The following is a 21,535-nucleotide window of genomic DNA, read 5'->3' as shown; positions in this document are numbered from 1 at the left end:
TATGTAGAAAATGGTGGATTAAACCTGGTTTTATATCTAGCTAATAACATAATAGGTAAAAATTGGGGTACAGTAGACATCGTTGAGTTATAACCTTAATCACTATAAAAACAAATAACTATTTCAACAAAGAAAAACAAAATGGCATATAAACACTCTAAAGACAAAGCAAAAAAGAATACAAAAGATGACCATAGCACAATAACACAATGGCGGGATGTAAAAATACCGATCCACGCCAAAAGTATATTACCAAAAATGGACTAAACAGTAAAGGTTAACAATATACGAAGACAAATAAAAAAATACGTAATTACGAGGATTAACAACGTCAGTACCTATAATCTATACTTCAAGACCATCATGTATTATTTGTAAAGTTGATACGGAATAATTATCAACAAAGTTTTGGTATCTTCCGATGAACATTTTTAGAAAAAGGACGAGACGTTCTTTGACATTACCCTGGTTCGTCAAATTTCTGCTCAGACACTGGTGACGTTTTATAAAGCCTGAGTAGCAGCCAGCTGCAAGCTTTGGATACCGAATGAGTTGGAAAATGTATATCCCATATGCAGGAAAAGCTGGTATTAACAAGTCATTTGTTGAAAATTTAAGAAAGGCCAAAATTCTGAAAGTATGCATACCTTTAATATGTGTACTGACACAATTCAAAAGTTTAGCTTGACAACTGTAGTCTTGATGAGTTAGCCATATAAACCTTATACCATGTTACACAGGGGTAAACAATAGCCCCAGATACGTTGTCGATGAGGCATGATAAATAGTTCACTTATATGATGATTTTACTTATATGATGGTGTTCTATTTTATAAGCCATTTGGTGACAAAATATCATTTTGAATTAGCAGTTCATATTTGAAAGTTGTTATTACACAAGGATTACTATCATTGGGTAATACAATGGTACTTAAAATGTATCTTTATTCGTTTCAAAGTTAATTAAGAGTTGTTTTATTTCTTTCTATGATCGTATGTGATTGTATTTTGTATATGTGTTCCTCTTGTTTCACTTGTGAATGTGACGGAGTGTTTTTAAATAAAGCATATTGTATTATTGTATTATTGTATTATTATTGTTATTGTCAAAATCTGACTGTTGTTGTGAACATGTGATACTATCATTTGACGAATTAAGTCATTGCTATACTAAATATAATTATAAACTTTCCAATGAATCTTAACTAAAACTACAAATTATTATTCACTGGAAATTCCGACGTCTTTATTAGCAGCATACCCTTTCCCCACAAAAAAGATTCCTTTATTTTTTGTCTTCCAAGCAAAAAATTAGATAGAAAATTTGAATGGGTTTGATTCCACACGAAAACTTTGCGGAGTGTCCAGCAACACAGACATTTCACTCTTGACTTCTAGTATAATGTAAATGTTAAAATGAAAATAGCAATACTTTAACATGTAAAATATGCAAATCATTGAGTCAATGGCCCATGAATGAAGGTGCCCAAATATTCTTCGGGGAAATGAGAAATTCAAATGGTAATAAAACTGCATACAAAATATAACTGAATTATCATTAGTAGTTCATCTTAAACTGACCTCGTCTCAAAATTTAACATGCAAACTATCGAAAAGTTTCAGTCATTAAACCATACCTGAAAATGCAGGAACAAATAATCTTCATGGAAATGTGATGTGCCAAAGCCAATACGGATAAGTTCAAATTCCCGAGGGAGTGCTTTTTAAATGTTAACAAAGAGATATTACTGTGTCTTTTTTCTGTTTCCCTATATTTAAAAAAGTTCAAAGGTAGGAATGTTTTTACTGTGTTTGTAGTCAGAAAAATTGTTCATGTTATTAGTATCTTCACATGTATCTTAAGATTGTTGCTCTTTATTGTCATTTGCCTAGTGGTAGCGTGCCAGATTTGTCAAACCAAAAACTTTAAAATTGGTATTTGCTGATTCCCCACTAAGCACACGGCATTAAGCCTTAAGGAGTAAGACTTTAGAGCACAGACTGGTCGGCTTAGAGTCAGAATAATATGTCTGTGTAAGGTAAAATGACGTCTTCCTGTGGACTGTTACCTTGTGAACTACCATGATAAAAATCCGGCTCGAAGAAGGGTTTATTATCAGATCGCATCAACATGTTCTGGTTCTGAATACGCATTTAATTTGCCAATGGACGTTAAACATCCAGACATCATCATCTTTGTTTTCAAGTTTGTTTAGACAGAGCTTTTTGCTACTCAAACCCTGCAGAGGTCACTCTCCTTGGGGTATTTGCTGCTGCTCAAGGGTGAGATTAAGGTTAATTAATTTCGAAATGAATTTTGTATGCCAATGCAGTTCCTGTCAAGCTCATTTGATTTTTTATTCATGCTTACAAATTTATCGTTACAGCTATTTTTGAGCTGTTTCAAGCTGCTAACTGCTGGTCATTATATTTTTCGATCTGCTCAAAGCTGCATCTGATATGTTTCGAGTAGCTCCTAACTACTCAAAGCTTCTTCCTAAAATTTTCAAGGTGCAGAAAACTGCTAGACATATTTTTTCGAGTAGCTCTAAGGTTCTCCCAATATTTAAGTTGCTCCACGCTGCTCATTATATTTTTGTAAGTTGCTCCAGATATTTTTTGAGATATTTGAAGCTGCTCTAGGCTATGTTCTAGTTAGCCACACAAAAATTAAATGAATGTGGTCTAAAAACTTTTGAAATTAGACACTTCCCAATTATGGTCCAATATCCAAAATCCAAATACATGGTTAGCATATTCAGCATATCAAAGAACCTCAAAAATTCATTTTTTTATGAAATCAAACAAGATTAAATTTTGGACCCTTTGAACATCTATGTGGACCGATTTGATAACCGGGTCCAAAATCCAAAATCTAATTACACAGTCATATTCAGCATATCAAAGAACCCTATATCATGTATATATTTAATTTTTGTTGGAATAAAATAAAATCTAATTTGGACCCCAATTTAGACCAACTTTAAAACTGGGCTTAAAATCAAAAATCTAAATACATGTTTAGATTCAGCCTATCAAAGAACCCCAAGAATTCAATGTTTGTTAAAATAAAACTAAGTTTAATTTTGCACCTTTTGGACCTTAATGTGGACCAATTTGAAATCTGGCCAAAATCAAAAACCTAAATACACGGTTAAATTCGGCATATTAAAGAACCCCCAAACTTCCAGACTTTAAATTAAATCCATTGAAATTGGTAAAAAAAAAGCAATTTATACAAAGTATTAAAAACATATTGTTTTAGGCCTCTTTTTCCTCAGCGTTGAGGGCCATAACCCCCAAAATCAATCCCAAATTTCCTTTTTTGGTATGGAACCTTGTGGTACAATTTCATAGAGTTCCACAGAATTATACTAAAATTATTGTCTGGAAACCAGAAAATCCTTCTTGTTTTGGCCCCTAATTCCTAAACAGTTAGGACAATGACTTGTAAAATCAGTTCCAACCTTTCTTTTGTGGTATGGAACCTTATGTTAAAATTTCATAGAGATCCAAATACTAACACTAAAGTTATTGTCTTGAATCCAACTGTCTTTGGCAACAGTGAAGACGCCGACAACAATACCATACCATACTGTGGCGGCAAAAATTTTGCAATTGTATAAAAAAGTTTGGACCTGTAATTCTCAACACAACTTTTTCTTTTAATGAAAACAGACCAAAAGATAATTTCACATTATTTTATTTCAAGATATTTAATAACAAGAAACAAATCATTCTCATAAACAAAGTATCTGTACATAATCTACATTGATTAGACATTATTAAGCAGTTGTCTCCCTTTACAAGAGATTCACTCAGTTCAACTGCTAAGGAGTAGTTATCTTCCTTATACATAATTTTAAGTATGCTACTGGAAATTTCTCCTTTAAAGACAAATTTTCAGACATCAGAGGAATGTCCCTTCCTCACAAGAACTGAAAATGGTATTATATTTTTCCTAAATAGACAACCATTCTCAGTTAAATAACTTATCATAGTAACAGAGTTATCAGAGCTAACATTATATTTAAATTAAATTTCGTGTTTTCTATCTGACTAATTACTTTTTCTTGTTTTACTTGAAAAAGCTTAAGGTAAGAGGAAAATTGAGAAACTCTACTATTATTTTAAGTTCAAAATTCTGAATAAATGCCGACCTGGTGTGTGATTCCACTTTACTTATTTCATTGTATTTTAAACAAAAGAAAATAAAACAGTACTGGAGCAAATAAAAGAATATTAAAACCCTGAACATATCTGAATATTCATATTAAAACCCTGAACATATCTGAATATTCATAACATAATGTGCATTAGAACTCAAGGTAAACCAAATTTTATAAATATAACCTTTGAAATGATAGCTGTTCTACAGATAACATTATTTCTGTTTATTTTGTTACAAACTTTGTCTAGCAAGTACTACAGTTTACTTGATTCTATAAACAATGACATCTGATGCTCAAACATCCTTGAAAGAACATTTTTTGTGTACATTTTACAAAAGTTCCAGTAAATATTGATGGATTCTTATATTAGTATCTCTTATTTGGCCTTTTAATATTTTGATTAGTGCGTCACTGATAAGTCTTTTTTATCGCTATTTTGTGTAATATTTTTTTGATCTTTTTTTGTGATAATTTTCATATCATGTAACGGGCTAGAGATAAAAAATAATCGTCAGAAACTAAAGGCACATGTGACGTTGTCAATGTAAACATCAACGAAGTCATAGGCAAAATAGCGATAAACAGATTATCAATGGTCTTTCAAACTCGAGGATGTTTCTTTGCCACATCTCATCTTGGGGTTGTCACCCTTCAATGAGATTGTAACTGAGAAACACCCTTTCGTTTAAAAAACCATCAATAACCTATAAGTAGACGAAACATGTGTCTGGCATACAAAAATATAATCCTGATATCTTTGATTTACTTGCAGGATATGAAAAAAAACATTGCTTTATTTCTTCTAAAACAATTAATTCAAATTTTGTGACTGTCTAGCAGTTTAGTCTTTGTTACGATGTGAAATTTTAACCAAAGTGGTATTGAGCACTGAAGGGTAAAGATTGCATTCATTTTGCAGTGGGAATTTAAAATTAACAGGGCATTGTATTACATCTTTTTGGAACGCAAAACTATGAATTGAAGATGTGATAATTATTGACAAAGGAAGAAAACTCCAATTTTAAATATTACTTCAACAATGACATAAATGATATTTTTAGGACTGATACAAAATTCATGCACCATGCATACTTTTGTAATTTTCTTGACAAGCATGTTTTTAGAAATACACATTATTCTATTATTTTGAATATCTGACTATATATATCATTAATTAATTTTTTGAAATGTTCTCATGGATAGGACATATTGAATTTTGGGCTCAATGTCCGGTTTTCTCTCTCTCTCAAAAGAAGTGATAAAGTCTTCTGCAAGAATGTAATCTTTACCTTGAACAAACAGTTGTTCTCGGTAAATAAATCCAATCAATTCAATGTGGAAATACATAAATATAAGACCAGGCTGAGATAGAAAGAAGACATGAAAATAAAAAACAATACTGAAGTGATGAAAATGACAGATGAGAATGAAGGAGAAAAGAACAGGTAACAAAGAAATGATCTTGCAAATATGACAAAACAAAAAAAAAATCTTTTACATTTTATCAACTGCTTCATATATCAAAAAACAAACTTTAAACATTAAATATAAATTCATTGCAGTGTTACCTTTAAATAACAACAATGCAAGTCTTAATTTTTTGGTGCTTTCAGCATTTTTTGGGGTTATATTAAAATTTTTCTTTATGACACAATTTTTTTTTATGAATTTCTATCAATTGAAAAAAAAATAATATAAGAACTCAAAAACATATAATTAATGAACTTATTTCAATGAAAACAAATTTCTACAGATATAACCCAAACCATGTAATATACAGCTTCAAAATAATGGATTGAAAACAAGCCTTTGAGGCATAAAGGTCCCACTCATAATGCCCTATAACTTATAAATGATTAACACATTACTTAAAGTACACATCATCCATTCAAACACCAATGGTTTTTTTATCTTTCTCTTTTGCCTATAACATTCTCTCTACTTTCATCCATCTATTCCCTTTTACCAACAAGCAGCTTTTCACATCTGAACACAATTCAAAGGTGGTAAAACACCATTATTATGTTTAAAATCTTATGGCATATGAGAAAGTAATGAAATTCATCCTCAACATCTGCACAGCATCTACATCTGTAACTTAATCATGTCCTGTATTTCGAGGACATTGTCACACTTCCTGAAAATTTTCCATGCACTAACCTACTATCACAGCCCATTCAATCATATAAAAATCCTAGATCAACATCGATTACTATTCATAATCATCATCATAACTGTCATTATTAGAAAACAAGTGTACGACGAGTTCATATGTTGACATCATTAATGCTGTGTTCGGTATTTGTCTTATCAGCTGTGTACCCAATCCACGATAAAGACCACGGAACCCTTCCTCTTTACCAACAGTCACAAGAGTCTGAAAGAATGATTTGTACTTTGAACCTTCCTCACGAAGCCGTGTTCGTACCACTTCTGTAAGTAAAAAGTAAACAAAAATGTAAATATTTACAAGGATTTGTTTTGCATGATATAATATAAGAAACAAAAACTAATGTGTTTTTATGCCCCACCTAGGGGCATTATATTTTTTCGGTCCGTTCGTTCGTTTGAACATAGAAAATGAAAATGATAGTGCGAGTGGGGCATCCATGTACAATGGACACATTCTTGTTTTTTATATTGTGATAGGAATATTGTATGCTGAAATTGTATTAATACTGAAATTATATTTATAAATCTCACATTTTGGTATCTTGATCAAGAATTTCAATAATCTTTAAATTTACAGTAACTGGCACTGCCTTATTTTGAAATCCATCAGGCAACCAGGACAACATTTTCTGAGATAGATATTTTAAGGTATCAAGTTCTGTGTTTGAGTTGATCAATCTTTTTAAATATTTTTTAATAAATATTTTCATTGTAAATCAACAAATAGGAAAGACTCTTAAGTGCTTCAGCCATCGTCAGTGCTCATAGAATCAAAATGGCTAACATCAAAAAGATAAATCTAAGCTTAGTAATGTTAGTATTCATAAAAAACTGAATTGAACTGAGCACATTAAGGAAATATTTTGAAATAGAGTTATCTTCCTTTGTCAATAATTGTAGTTAAACATTTTTTTTTTTTTTTTTTTAGTCATTTACACTAAACAACTTAAGTAATTTTTGATAAAATGGTTTTCTGGCAAGTATGTTTACTGGTATCCTGGATCTGCTTACCCTTTCCGGAGCACCCGAAATCACCCCCATTTTTTGGTGGTGTTTCTGTTGCTGAGTTTTTAGTTTTCTGTCTATGTTGTGTTTTGTGTACTGTTGCATGTCTTTTGATCTTTTTCCTTTTTTTTTTTTTTGCATTGTCAGTTTATTTTCGACTTTTTAATGTCCCTTTGGTATCTTCGCCTCTCTTTTAAATACATAAACATTGATATAATTTAACTTGAATAATAACATTAAAGAACCTTAGTGAGCGCGCTCACATACCGCACGTCCCCACATTGTCATTGGAGAAATAAAATAAGTGTAAGAAAAAAAAAATTGTATCAAAAAAAATTGAATCATAATTTCCTGTCAATATGCACATCTACGTAGTATGTACTTATTATCTGAAAAGATTTCATGAAATTCTGTTGTGTGGTTTGAGAGGAGTTGCAATGACAAAAGGTTGCAGTAGTATATTGGGCAAATAAGTTCAAAGGGGCGTAACTCCTGGAAAAAAAATTGAATCGTAATTTCCTGTCGATATGCACATCTACGTTGTATGTCCTTATTATCTGAAAAGGTTTCATGAAATTCTGTTGTGTGGTTTGAGAGGAGTTGCGATGACAAAATGTTGCAGTAGTACATTAAAGTAAATAAGTTCAAAGGGCGTAACTCCTAGAAGAAAAATTGAATCGTAATTTCCTGTCCATATGCACAACTACATAGTATGTCCTTATTATCTAAAAAGGTTTCGTGAAATTCTGTTGTGTGGTTTGAGAGGAGTTGCGATGACAAGAAATAGGACTGACGGACAGACGGACAGACGGACGGACGGGTCAAAAACATTATACCCTCCGCAACTTGTTGCGTGGGGTATAATTATGACAACCAATAATGCAAGACCCATAAGGCTAGTCAATGACCAAAGACAGAAAATAGCACACAGTTGTAGGTGTAGTTCTTACCATGAGGGTAGGCCACGCATGTGGCACACGTCTTCGAAACAGCACCAGCAGCCATGAATCGGAGAAAATCTGTAGCAGAACGACTATCATGTTGACTTGATCCATTGTATTCTAACATTCGAGCCTTTAATGCTTCATATATCACAAAATGTATAACTGTCTCAGTAACACCAAAATACGAAGCAGTAATTCCACGGTAAAATGCCTTAACACCTTCAGTCTGGTAAATGTTTTTTACACATTGTCTGCATGTTAAACTGTTATCCTTCCTGGAAAAAAAAGATACCCATAAACTAAAAAGTAAAATAACAAAAAATACCGAATTCCAAGGATAATTCAAATCGGAAAGTCCCTCATCAAATGGCAAAATCAAAAGCTCAAACACATCAAACGAATGGAAAACAACTGTCATATTGCTGACTTGGTATAGGCATTTCCTTATGTAGAAAATGGTGGATTAAACCTGGTTTTATAGCTAGCTAAACCTCTCTCTCTCACTAAAAAGATTGTATTTTTCATTTACTTATGGTGGATTCATTATTAATCATGGTGTACTTTTTTTTCAGGATTTCGTAGGTAAAGATTAACCCCAAATTCAAATGTTCAACTACTTTAAATTTTCTATAGGCTTGTTTGCAGACCTAGGCAAATTCACTGTATTTAACTCAATATCTATGTTTTTCTAAGAGCTTGGACTATATAATGAGTCAAAGAAAATCTAAACATTCTCTATAAACAAACTGAAACTTTGTCCGTGCCGTTGCCTGCCATCAACAGGGAAGTAGGAACATTGGTGGGGTAATCTTGCTCAGTCTTTAGTTTTTTTTATGTAGAACAGTAACTGTTATGAGTTAATTTATTTTTTTACCCATAATGTTGTCATGTCTTTCTTCGACTTATGTATTCCCTCCGATTTCTTATCTTCCTCTAATTCAATTCTTAACATTTCATCAAACCTCCCAATAAAACAGATCTGTTGACACAGAAACTACAGAACACATATGGAGGACCAAGGCTATATATCAAAAAACTTCACTCAGTGCTCAGAGTACAAAATTTGCGCTCGAAACACCAAATTCAGTATTTTAATTGGTTTATTTCCGAGTCTGAGTACAATAATAATACACAAAAGTTGTATGACTATAATCTGTAAAATACATTTGCAATACTTAATAAATAAATGTGTTCCTTCTTTTTCTGGTTTATTTAGGGATTTACCATTTTATCCCTTTTTATGCTCTCCGGTATATATATTTTTTGACTTAACAAACTTTTATTCTTGTGAGTACCTGATAAAGGTTAATCGAAAAATGTTTGTTCCGAACACAAAAATTGGTATCAAACGTTTTTTATACATACTTTGAATCTAACTGAAGTCGTGTCTTGACGAACCAGATCGGATTTGTAAGAGTACATGCAGTGAAACCTGAAAATGAAAATAACAAACTGTATTGTCTGAAATAATCTAATTTCTTCCAACATAAAAATAACACTGCAGTGCCTTTTTTAGAATGAAAATTAAAATATTTAGGGATTAAATGTCTATTTTAACATTCAAATATTTTTGGTGATATGTTTAACACACAATTCTTTTAAAGTTTATGTTTATTCAATATAATTGCTTGACAATAAAAACTCTCACATTTTTTCTCTCAAATACATTGAAATATATGAAAAATATGTCGTCTTAGAAAACAATAAACAAAAAAACAAACAAACAACACAATGAAAATAAAGAAATAAAAAATATATTAACCATTGAATCAAAAGTAAAGAAATAGAATAATGAAGAAAGAAGCAAAAAAAAAAAAAGAAATGTTTTAACAATAGGGTACTGTTTATGAATAGCCAAAATGGTTAATTCACAAATCTATTTTGTATCTAATAGTGTGAGAAAAAGAAGAAAAAAATTTATTTCTTTTCTTTTCTTTTATTAAATCAAATCATCCATTTTCATAATTTATAACACGATAAACAAAGAGTAGAAAAAGTATTTTTATAATAAAGATGTGTTTCAAATAGGAAAAGACAACTCTGTTAAAATTTCAATGAATCATTTTTGTTGTCAAACATTTATATAACACAAGACCAGGTATTTTAGTTGGTAAATAGTGCAAATAATGATGAGTCCCATTTGTGAACACACAAATCTCAAAATATAAAAATTATTTATTTGTATTATTTCTTTTTAAGAAATTTAAGAAAGATTGCATCAGTAAAATATTTTTCATTCTGGATTTCAAGGGTAGTTTTGTTTTTAGCTTTAGAGCTATTTTCCTAATGCTTGTTGTTCAAAGGTTTGGTTGGCTTGCTTGCTTTGTTTGTATAAATGTTTGATCAAGCATTGTAATTAAGATTGACATTTGCAATCAATAGATAGGCGGGGCTTCAGCTTGTATACATTATACTTGTAAATGTTATTGGATGTTAAGTATAATATATAATTTTATTGCATGCATTCAAAATACCTTACAGGAGAATTAATAATGACTTTATCAAGATGTTGTACAAGATGGTTTGATATGAATCATGCACACATACAATGTATGACCCCTATTTATAGTTTAGCTTTTCGAAAACCTCTTCCAAACGTCAATGCCAAAAGCATTCAGGTTTATCTAACTCTCTTTCTGTGACAACAATTCTTTCACCAAATAAATTTTGTATTTCAATTTAAGGTGTCAAATACAACCAGTTCAAATTAAGCCTGCGACTTGCACCCTTTTCATACACAAGATAAATATATATATATGCATCAACATGCTAAATCAATGCAGATTGTTCGTATTAATAAATTGTTCGTTGATCAACACAATACGGAGCGGGTTTTCCACCATAAACACACAAACAATCTTCATCCTGCGACACGAAAAAGGCTATGAAATTCACACACAAAGATATACCCAATATATATAAATATATGTCACAATCCATAAATTGGTGAGTGTTTTGCAGGCTCAAACTTGACCAGTTATAGATAACACCAAAAATTGAAATTTCACAAAAATGAATGTCTTACCCAACCAGTGTTCATGGAACACTGGTCAAGGATGTCTGAGCTATAAATAGCTTCCCCAAGTCTGTGCTATAAATAGCATTCAATGGATCACAGGTTTTTCCGGGATTCTTTCTGAAAAGACTTTTATTTAGGATTGCTGATGTTGCAGTCAAAACATTTTAAAACACAATTTCTGATGCATAGACATACAACTTTAAGTTAAGTAATGCTCATATTTCAATGAAATTCATTGATTTTTTTTCTAAATATCACAATGAATTTCTAGCATTTTTTTTTAATCTAAATTTCATGAAACAGAACATATATTTTTTATTTGTGTTACATTTTTCACCATTTTTGTTACTTCAAAACAAAGAAGCATCATGTGTATTTTTTTGGTTTAAATCTGTAGATTTTACTTTAACATCAGTGTTCCTTTCTGTTCATAACGTTGTCTAACCCTAGACATACTGCCAAATTTTTTATCACTGATTTTTTTCGGTTAATGTGTTAACCTTACACATATTACATATCAAATATATTTCTAGCCAAAAACAGACATTTTTTGAAGTATTTGAATGAAACACTAATAAAGAATAAAATAAAATCATTCTATGTTTAAACAAATTCAAAACCAATTTCAACTCCTTAGAAAGCAATATATTGCAAATACTTCATCTTCTTGGATTTTTGTCATAGCTGTCAATTTTAATGGCCAAGGTATTATCCCCCTTTTGAAAGATTTGTAAAAAAAAAAAGTTGTCTAACATGTCTAAACAATTAACCTGTTTTATATCACAATGTGAAATGTACATGTAGTTAGATTGACATTGATAAACATGAAACATTGTGAAAGATAGTATGATGATTATCTATCAAAATATCTATAAAGTTTTTTCTTACACACAAAAAAATATGTCTTTTTTTTTTCTCCTTTCGAAGTTAGGACATCAAAAAAATATCCCATCAACGCAAATTTGCTAAGCACAACTTCACATGGTTAAATTGTTTGGTTTATTTATATATCTTACACAAATAATTTTTTTTCAGCAACAAACTAATGTAATGGATTGACAGACAAGCAGGAGGACAGGACAATACAATCAATATGTTTCGCATAACATTCAAACTTGCATAAAGGTCACCCTCTGGACCTTTGAATTAGGTTCAAAATGCAAACTACAGCAGGACAAGAATCATATAAATGATGAGTTGTATTGAATATGGACAGAAATAATGGACAAAATTAGACAATGAAATTCTCATCAAAAGTTCAATCAAGCATTTGTTAGGTCTTAATTTCTAAGTTATTCAAATAAATTTCTTTTTTACAAAAAGTATTGACAGAAAAATGTAATATTAAATGAAAAATAGCTTGATTATTATTTTGAAAATACTGATAAAAAAATTTCCCAAATTAAGTCAAGAATGAAAGCGGTCTGTCGTCTTATAAAAAAAAATAAAAAATACAAGAAGTGTGTCAATATACTTGCGTATTTCCCCATTAAAAAAAGTTTTACTAATTGTCTCTCTCTTTTAAACCATAACCGATATTTGGTGATTCAACACTCAAGCAAGCTGTCACACAACTTTTAATGAAAATTCTTAGTGTTGATTTTTTGTGTTTTTTTTTAAATTAGAGTTATGTCCCATTGACCATAATAAGAACCCACCTGCTGTTACTGCTGAGCCAATGTGGACTAGAGGAGTTTCTGGGTTCATCACTGTATTTAAATAATTCTTCATGTTGGCATAGGAGAAAAAATATATTGCCCTGAAAATATACAAAAACAAATTTTTTTGTCAATGGTGAATCCTATCATTGCAAAAAAAAAAAAAAAACAAAAAAAACAAAACATTATATGGGTACAATATTTAATATTTCACTCATCCAGAGCAAACAAGTTCATTTTTACTTTTTAATCACAATTATATCAATTTTCTTGTGTTTGAGAATACTTCTTCCTCAAATCTTTTTTTGTTTTTCCACATGTTCTTTTAATTTAGGGTAAACTTCAAAGTGTAGGTACTGGACTTGTTAGGTCTTTTCTGGTTTAATTGGGTTAGTGGGTTGTGATCTCAGTCAGTGATTGAAGCAGCACCATCTTTTATTTATCATATTTAAAAAATTCTTAATACTACAGATGCTAGTTAAAACAAGACAAATACTGATCTGAACAAGTATTTACTGGAAATGACTTGCAATTTTTTGTTCTGTTAGTGAGTTAATCCTCCCAGTTAACACATCATTAACTGCTAGAAAAAATGTGTTAAATCCTATATAATTATATGTTTTAAATAAATCTTATTCATTGGCCTGCATGGGAAATTTTATCAACCTAAGCTTTTGGGCCTCTATTTCAACTATGTGTAATATAACTTTTAAGGTAATTTCAATGTATACCAATCAGGCAATGTTCTCTTTTCTTTAGGTAATTAACATACTAGTATTCTGAAACTTAGTAACTTGCATTTAGTGAGAATATTGCCATTAAAACAAATTTATTAAAATCAGGATCTGTTTAATCTGTTTGCAAGACAGACATAATAATAAATTGATACTTTTATACCGAACATGGTTACCAGAAAAATTCAAATACATGGATCTGACCTACTGACGCACTTATCTACCTGTACAAATTTACCTTAGTCTAGAATAAATAAACATATTCAAACAAAATCGACATACATGTATTTCAGAATTGGGACTGAAGATTTTGTTCTGATAAGGCAAATAATTAGTCTGTTTATATGTAGGTTAAATTACTAAACAAACTCCTAGGTTAAATTACTAAACAAACTCCTTGTTTGTCTAGATTCCAGATTCCAGATTAAACTAGTTGATAATTTATGCATGGTTGAGTTTAAACAGGTTGTCAAAGTACATGTATATTATTTAATAAACATTCTTGCTAAGTAGCCAGATTTTTTGTACTATTATCTGGTCACAAACTACAATCAAATTTACAATTCAGCCTGCACGTGATCTTTCAAACTCTGCCAAATTAGCGATTAATTCACCCACATAATTAAATGGAAAAATTTTACCCTGGACAATGGCCAGAATTAATGTTTGTTTATGTTTACTGTTAGTACATATCAATAGCGTGTAAAAACAAACTCCTTGTCAACAGTGATGTTTATGCTTTTTTTCTAAATTTCTAAAAAAGAACAACAACTTGAAATTTTATGTATTTTTTCATAATGCACAAAAGACTTTAACATGAAATTTGACACTGTTCTAAATTTTTATATATATATTTATAGAAGTCTATAAAAAGGACCCACCAGAGAATAAAATATGTACATGATGTACCGGATCGTCTGGAATAGGTGATACTGTGCAGATAAGAATTTTTTTTTATAAAAGTCCTCATATTTGAGCAATGGTACTAATATTATGGTAATATACGAATATATGATATCATTACAGGAATTTTAACCAAAATTACACAAATTCAACATTATATAATTTGCAAATTAGGGATAGTTTAAAATACATCTGATTTTACGGCTGTTTGGACTGGCTGTTACAATTTTTTCTGCAACATTACATGTCAGAATACACATTACCTATTAATAAACATGATAAAAACTTAGGGTCATACCCTCATACAGTGTAATATCATTAATCAGTTAATTAGTTCGTCATAATTTCTGCACTGATAACATTCCAACATGACATGTATGAGTTGAGAACTAAGTGAAGGTCATATGTTTTTTGCTCATCTTGTTCAAAATAAACCAAAGACATGTCTACATGTATTACATTTATAGATGATTCAGGGACTGGAAAAATACTGCCAAAAATACTGCACAAGTGTAATGCATGATCAGACGAAACACAAGGGCTGTACAATGTACATGTATCTATCTGTACATAGTACAGTTCACACATTCATTTAATGAAAAACCTGTAGTGTGATTTTTCAGAGTGAATTCAGGTTATTATGGGTGATGGTCTCTGTATAATCAATAAATATTTCATGACCTTGTAAATTCAAGGCAAATAAAGTCTTTAAGAAGATACAAATCTAGGTAAAAAAAAAAAAATACTGAGGGAATGGCATGATCTCCAAAAGCATCGACATCAGGTGTTTGAATAGGGTATTAAAGCAAAGAGTTTTCGACAAAATTGTAACCCAAAATCACCAATAAATCACCTTATTTCATTGTGATTAACTCAATATTAAGCGAATGATTTTAACAGAATCTCCTTAAATTGTGTTTACCGTATGTACAATGTATTACTGTACCAGACAGAGGTGGATTAAGGTGGTGCCCTGGTCCCCCCCCCCTTTATAGAGCTACATTGACGGTTAATCCAGAATTTTTAACCTGTTCCACTCCTTACTTTGCCTAGTTTGGTGGCCTGTGGGCCCCCTGTTTAAAATCCTGGATCTGCATCTGACACATGTCTGAGAGACCTTAATTGATTGTCTTACAATGAAAACTTAACATGGAAAATCTTGTATATATGTAGGACAAATTGATCTTTTATTTATCATGTTTATATTAGAATATCCAAAATTTATAATGCATGCATATGTAAACAATGGTAAATATTTTCCATTTTTCTCTTTATCCTGTTTGTTTCACTGAAAAAAAGCCTATACACTGAAGTCATTTCCCTATTTTTCTAAATCTTTAAATTGAAAGGCTTTATATCGTAGTCCTTCCCCCCCCCCCCTTTTTAATCTTGAAATTAAACACTTTAAACTAAATAATTGCCAAATAGTTATGAAACAGGTTAATAAGTTTATTAAACCATTGCACCAGGTATATATTTCTCCATTGAACTGGTTCTATTTATATATTTAAATATATGCAATTAGGTAAAGAGAAATTTAAATGCATATATAATAAATAAGGTAGTCGACCTATAATTTCCATTCATCTGTTCATTCATTAACGGAAAATTCCCACAAACCAAAACACATGATATGTACGAAAACAAGTTGTAAAATATTTCCTTCCCGTCATTAACTGTACAATGAAAAATTGGCCACCATTCATTTTGGTGTTTGTTTAATTTTTGTAAATAAATGTGACCTACATTTTTCTTGCAAAATGACTTGAATACAAGTCTGTACCATCAGATATATATTAATCATTCATTCATGGTGCACCTTACATTTGTATACATGTCTGTCAGTCTGTATTCTAAATGCTAATAATTGATAACTTAAATGTAAGTAAAAAAGGCTTTAAACTGGTTCTCTATATATTCTATTGAATAAACTGTGAAGTAAAAATAAATGTGGACTGAAAATTTCTAGTAACACTTTGACCGCAGCTTGTCAAATATTGACATTGAGGGGTAGAAAAATAAACAGGACTTCTACTTATGTACAGACATTTAGTTGTCAAATTCCAATCAGGTCCAAGAGAAAGTACTCCAAGGTCCTGAGGGGCCTTTATTTATGAAATTGAAAAATTATGAAATAGCTACAGAAATACATGTATCCAATATTGGCAAAAAAAATTTAATTTCATAAAAAATGCCCCTTATCTGTTTAAACATTTCTACATTATGATCAACTTTCACTGAAGGGGAATACAATCGATTGAAGTCAATCTAAAACTCAGAATAAAATACATGTACTTTGAAACAAGATTTTCTGGAAAGCGCTATTCATGTACATAATCTGATAAAAATTTCATATATGTCAGCATTATACTGAAGCATTACACTTTAAGATGTTATTCAAATATGACAAACTTAGCCGTACAAGTACTTTATAAGTGAAATACTCAGTGTTTAACTTAGATAACAGCTGACACTCAAGGAAGATAACAGCTGAAACCATCATAAGTACAACATTAATTTCAAGGTCAAATACTGTGTAACACTAATCTAGTTTTATCTACAGAATTTTATCTTACATGCTTATAGTATAAATATGTACCAAGTGTATGTATGCATTGCAGACAGTTGCATATAGATAAACAATGATAAATTTACAAAGCTTTCAAATTTAGCCTTCTGAAAAAATCAGTGAGTCACACAAGAACCTAATTTTCAAGTTTCAATCGCACAAACATGCTGAAGTCATCGCCACTTATAAACAAATGTCAAATACTCATGATTTGAAAAAAAAAAAAGAAAATGAAGAAAATAAGAAATACTTGGTCTAGAAGTCCACATGGCTTAAAGCCAAAGATATTTCAATCGATAAAGTTTTTTTTATGACGTGCAGAATTAATACAATATACCCAGGACAAATGGAATAATTCTTATTAGACTTGGGAATTGTAAACTGCACATTCAAAAAATGAATTCTTATTCAAATAGGTGTATGTTGATAAAGCATTTTTGGAAAAATTCTGGGCCAAAAATCTTTCTATTTAATTTAAAGTATGGTATGAATTAATAAAATATAAAAAAAAAAGAAGATTTTTATATTACATTTCATTTAATTAAGTAATATTTTGACCGACATAAAAGTTTATCCTTACATGTTTATACCCAGTTTAATTTGCAATCGATTGATATAACTGTTCTTGTCCCAAGTCAGGGCTCTAGATAGTGATTATTCAAACTTCATGTATTTTGTTGGGGATTTTTTTTTTTATGGAAGATCATTGCTGAATTTATTTATAACTTTTGTAAACAATATTGGCATACTTGTTTGGCCACTTTGTCTTTACTAATTTGTGTATTATATAAAACTGAAAATGGCAGATATTTCTTTAATCTTTTGAATGCTGTGCTAATTAACTGATTTAAGAGGGTGGTAAAGGGGGGGGTGCTTGCACGGAAAAAACGTGAAATAAGACATAATTTCACGTTGAACGTGAAAAAATTTCTGTCATGAACGTTGCACGAAAAATAAAGACTTTGATGTGAACCTTTTGTGACTGAGTCACTGTCTTCTTGTATATATAAACTCTCTGTTTTACTTGTTATTCCCGATTTAGTATACACCTTTATGATATAAATGGTTTACAGCTTTTAAAAAAGTATTTCTTGACGATCCCTGCCAAGTGTTTGAATTTTATTTGAAAAATACCGAGCACGCAAAATAAGCATTTGAAAATCACGATGCACGTAAAATTAAATAAGCAGAACACGTTGAACGAGGCACCTGTCATGCACGACTGAACGTCAAATAAAAAAGTAAAAACACGTTGAACGTGAAATAAAAAACGGCGATCACGTTGCACGAAAATAACCCTTTACCACCCTCATTTAATGTACAAAATGTATACCCCAAATTCATCTTTCTGATGTGATTTTGAACTTTTGACTTAAATACCAGCATGAAGTTTGTACTTTATTATGTCCTTTTATTACAATCAATGTAAAATGACTGTAGGAAGATTTCTTTATTCTTAAATCTTATGGCTAATTTTAACATAAGTTAAGTTTAAACACAATTATTTCATTAACATGATTTACAACTCTTATTCTGATACAGTCATGATAATTGTCTATTGCGAGAACCTCTAAAAATATATTAACGGAAATCCGGCATTATATAATGGTATTTAAACATTTGCACCATAATTTGTCTTATTCTGGTTACAGCAATTCTGTTTATAATCTTAAAACATGTAAATTCCTGAACCATGCCCCAAGGATACACTTAACCGCAATTTTATGCAATTATTATGTATTTTGGTTGTAAATTACCTCAACATGCCTACACCAATGTTAATATCAATCAATGCCAATGTTTATCATGTTGATTTTCTTTTTATCCTTGTCTTATTTGATTCATTTTCAATTTGACGACCATTAAATAATATATAAAACATCAAATTAATAAAATGCTCCGCAGGGCGCAGCTTGATACGACCGCAGAGGTCGAACCCTGAACAGTTGGGGGAAGTATGGACACAACATTCAAGCTTGATACAGCTTTGGATTTGGATTGTGATTAAATATTTGACACAGCATAGGTTTCTAACACAGATTGAATGTGGTCTAAGAACTTAAAAATTTTAAATTGGACATTCACCTATTATGATCCAATATCCAAAATCTAAATACATGGTTAGATTCAGCATATCAAAGAACCCCAAGAATTCAATTTTTGATGAAATCAAACAAAGTTTAATTTTGGACCCTTTTGACCTCAATGTGGACAAAGTTGATAACGGGGCCCAAAAATCAAAAATCTAAATACATGGTTAGATTCAGCATATCAAAGAACCCCATATATTCAATTTTTGTTGAAATCAAACAAAGTTTAATTTTGGACCCCGATTTGGACCAACTTGAAAACTGGGCCCATAATCAAAAATCTAAATACATGTTTAGATTCAGCATATCAAAGAACCCTAAGAATTCAATTTTTGTTAAAATCAAACTAAGTTTAATTTTGGACCCTTTGGAACTTAATGTAGACCAATTTGAAAACGGAACCAAAAATTAAGAATCTAAATACACGGTTAGATTCGGCATATCAAAGAACCCCAATAATTCAATTTTTGATGAAATCAAACAAAGTTTAATTTTGGACCCTTTTGACCTCAATGTGGACAAAGTTGATAACGGGGCCCAAAAATCAAAAATCTAAATACATGGTTAGATTCAGCATATCAAAGAACCCCATATATTCAATTTTTGTTGAAATCAAACAAAGTTTAATTTTGGACCCCGATTTGGACCAACTTGAAAACTGGGCCCATAATCTAAAATCTAAATACATGTTTAGATTCAGCATATCAAAGAACCCTAAGAATTCAATTTTTGTTAAAATCAAACTAAGTTTAATTTTGGACCCTTTGGACCTTAATGTAGACCAATTTGAAAACGGAACCAAAATTTAAGAATCTAAATACACAGTTAGATTCGGCATATCAAAGAACCCCAATAATTCAATTTTTGATGAAATCAAACAAAGTTTAATTTTGGACCCTTTGGACCTCAATGTGGACCAATTTAAAAACGGGGCCCAAAATCCAAAACTAAATACACGGTTAGATTCAGCATATTAAAGAACCCCATGAAATCAAGAATAAAACCCCATTGAAATTGGTCAAGAAATAAGCAATTTATAGGAAGTATCTTCTTTTGCACAATCCTGTGCTATTAAATATTTCTTGCTATTGCGCAATACTGTACAATTGACAATTTCTTGCTATTGCGCAATATTGTGCTATTGGATATTTCTTGCTATTGTGCAATACTGTGCAATTGAAGATTTCTTGCTATTGCGCAATACTGTGCAATTGAAGATTTCTTGCTATTGTGCAATACTGTGCAATTGAAAATTTCTTGCTATTGCACAATACTTATTATATAATAATTTACACATCCTGTTTGGTGTGTATCTCCTACCATATCATTATTATTTGATTTTAAATATAAATCAGAAATAACCAACTTAAAATGGAAAATTTTAAAAGAAACAAAAAAGGAAAAAAAGAAAAAAAATGAAAAAAAAATAAATCCCCCCCCCAAAATTTTTTGAACCCCCATTATGATTCATCACCCCCAAACTCAATCCCAGCCTTCCCTTTGTGGTATGGTACCTTGCAGTACAATTTCAGAGAGATCCATACACTTGAACACAAGTTATTGTCTGGAAACTAGAAAAAAATGTGTTTTTTGGCCCCTTTTTGGCCCCAAATTCCTAAAAGTTTAGGGCAATTACCCCCAAACTCAAAACCCAGCTTTCCCTTTGTGATATGGAACCTTGTAGTACAATTTCAGAAAGATCCATACACTTACACACAAGTTATTGTCATGAAACTAGAAAAATTCTTGTTTTTTGCCCCTTTTTTGGCCCCTAATTCCTAAAATTTGGAGGCAATTACCCCCAAAATCAATCCCAGCATTCCTTTAGTGATATGGAACCTTGTGGTACAATGTCAGAGAGATCCATACACTAACACACAAGTTATGTCTGGAAGTTACAAAAATGCTTATTTTTGGCCCCTTTTTGGCCCCTAATTCCTTTACTGTTATTACCATAACCCCCAAAATCAATCCCAACCTTCCTTTTGTGGTATTGAACCTTGTGGTAAAATTTCATAAAGATCCATTTACTTAAACTAAAGTTAGAGTGCGAAAACCAATGTGTCTTCGGACGACGCCGGACGACGACGACGACGACGACGCCGGACGACGCCAACGTCATACCAATATACGACCACAAAAATTTTTTTGCGGCCGTATAAAAACGTTTAAATAATTGAAAATTTACAAGGCTGTTTCCAGTACTTTACACACATGTACATGAATTTTTACAAAGAAAAATAAGATGTGGAAACAAGTAAAATAATAA

The 21,535-nt window shown here is 31.0% G+C and overlaps 1 protein-coding gene across 2 annotated transcripts in view; it reads right to left on the bottom strand.

Annotated features, from left to right (window-relative positions):
* Positions 1 to 4,208: 4,208 nt before the first annotated feature.
* The window catches only part of LOC127720369 (solute carrier family 25 member 36-like), a 36,968-nt gene continuing 19,641 nt past the window's right edge, over positions 4,209 to 21,535 (bottom strand). For both annotated transcript variants that reach the window (XM_052226943.1, XM_052226944.1), the window contains exons 4-7: positions 12,971 to 13,071; positions 9,659 to 9,725; positions 8,300 to 8,568; positions 4,209 to 6,605 (exon numbers count right to left, since the gene is read on the bottom strand). In XM_052226943.1, coding sequence (XP_052082903.1) covers positions 6,385 to 6,605; positions 8,300 to 8,568; positions 9,659 to 9,725; positions 12,971 to 13,071 — 658 coding nt within the window. In that variant the 3' untranslated portion in view covers positions 4,209 to 6,384. The remainder of the gene's footprint in view (positions 6,606 to 8,299; positions 8,569 to 9,658; positions 9,726 to 12,970; positions 13,072 to 21,535) is intronic.

Source organism: Mytilus californianus, unplaced genomic scaffold (genome assembly GCF_021869535.1).
Source record: "Mytilus californianus isolate M0D057914Y unplaced genomic scaffold, xbMytCali1.0.p SCAF_11, whole genome shotgun sequence".
Lineage (NCBI taxonomy): Eukaryota > Metazoa > Mollusca > Bivalvia > Mytilida > Mytilidae > Mytilus > Mytilus californianus.
The sequence above is the reverse complement of the archived record's forward strand: the minus strand, read 5'-3'. Positions and strand labels throughout refer to the sequence as shown.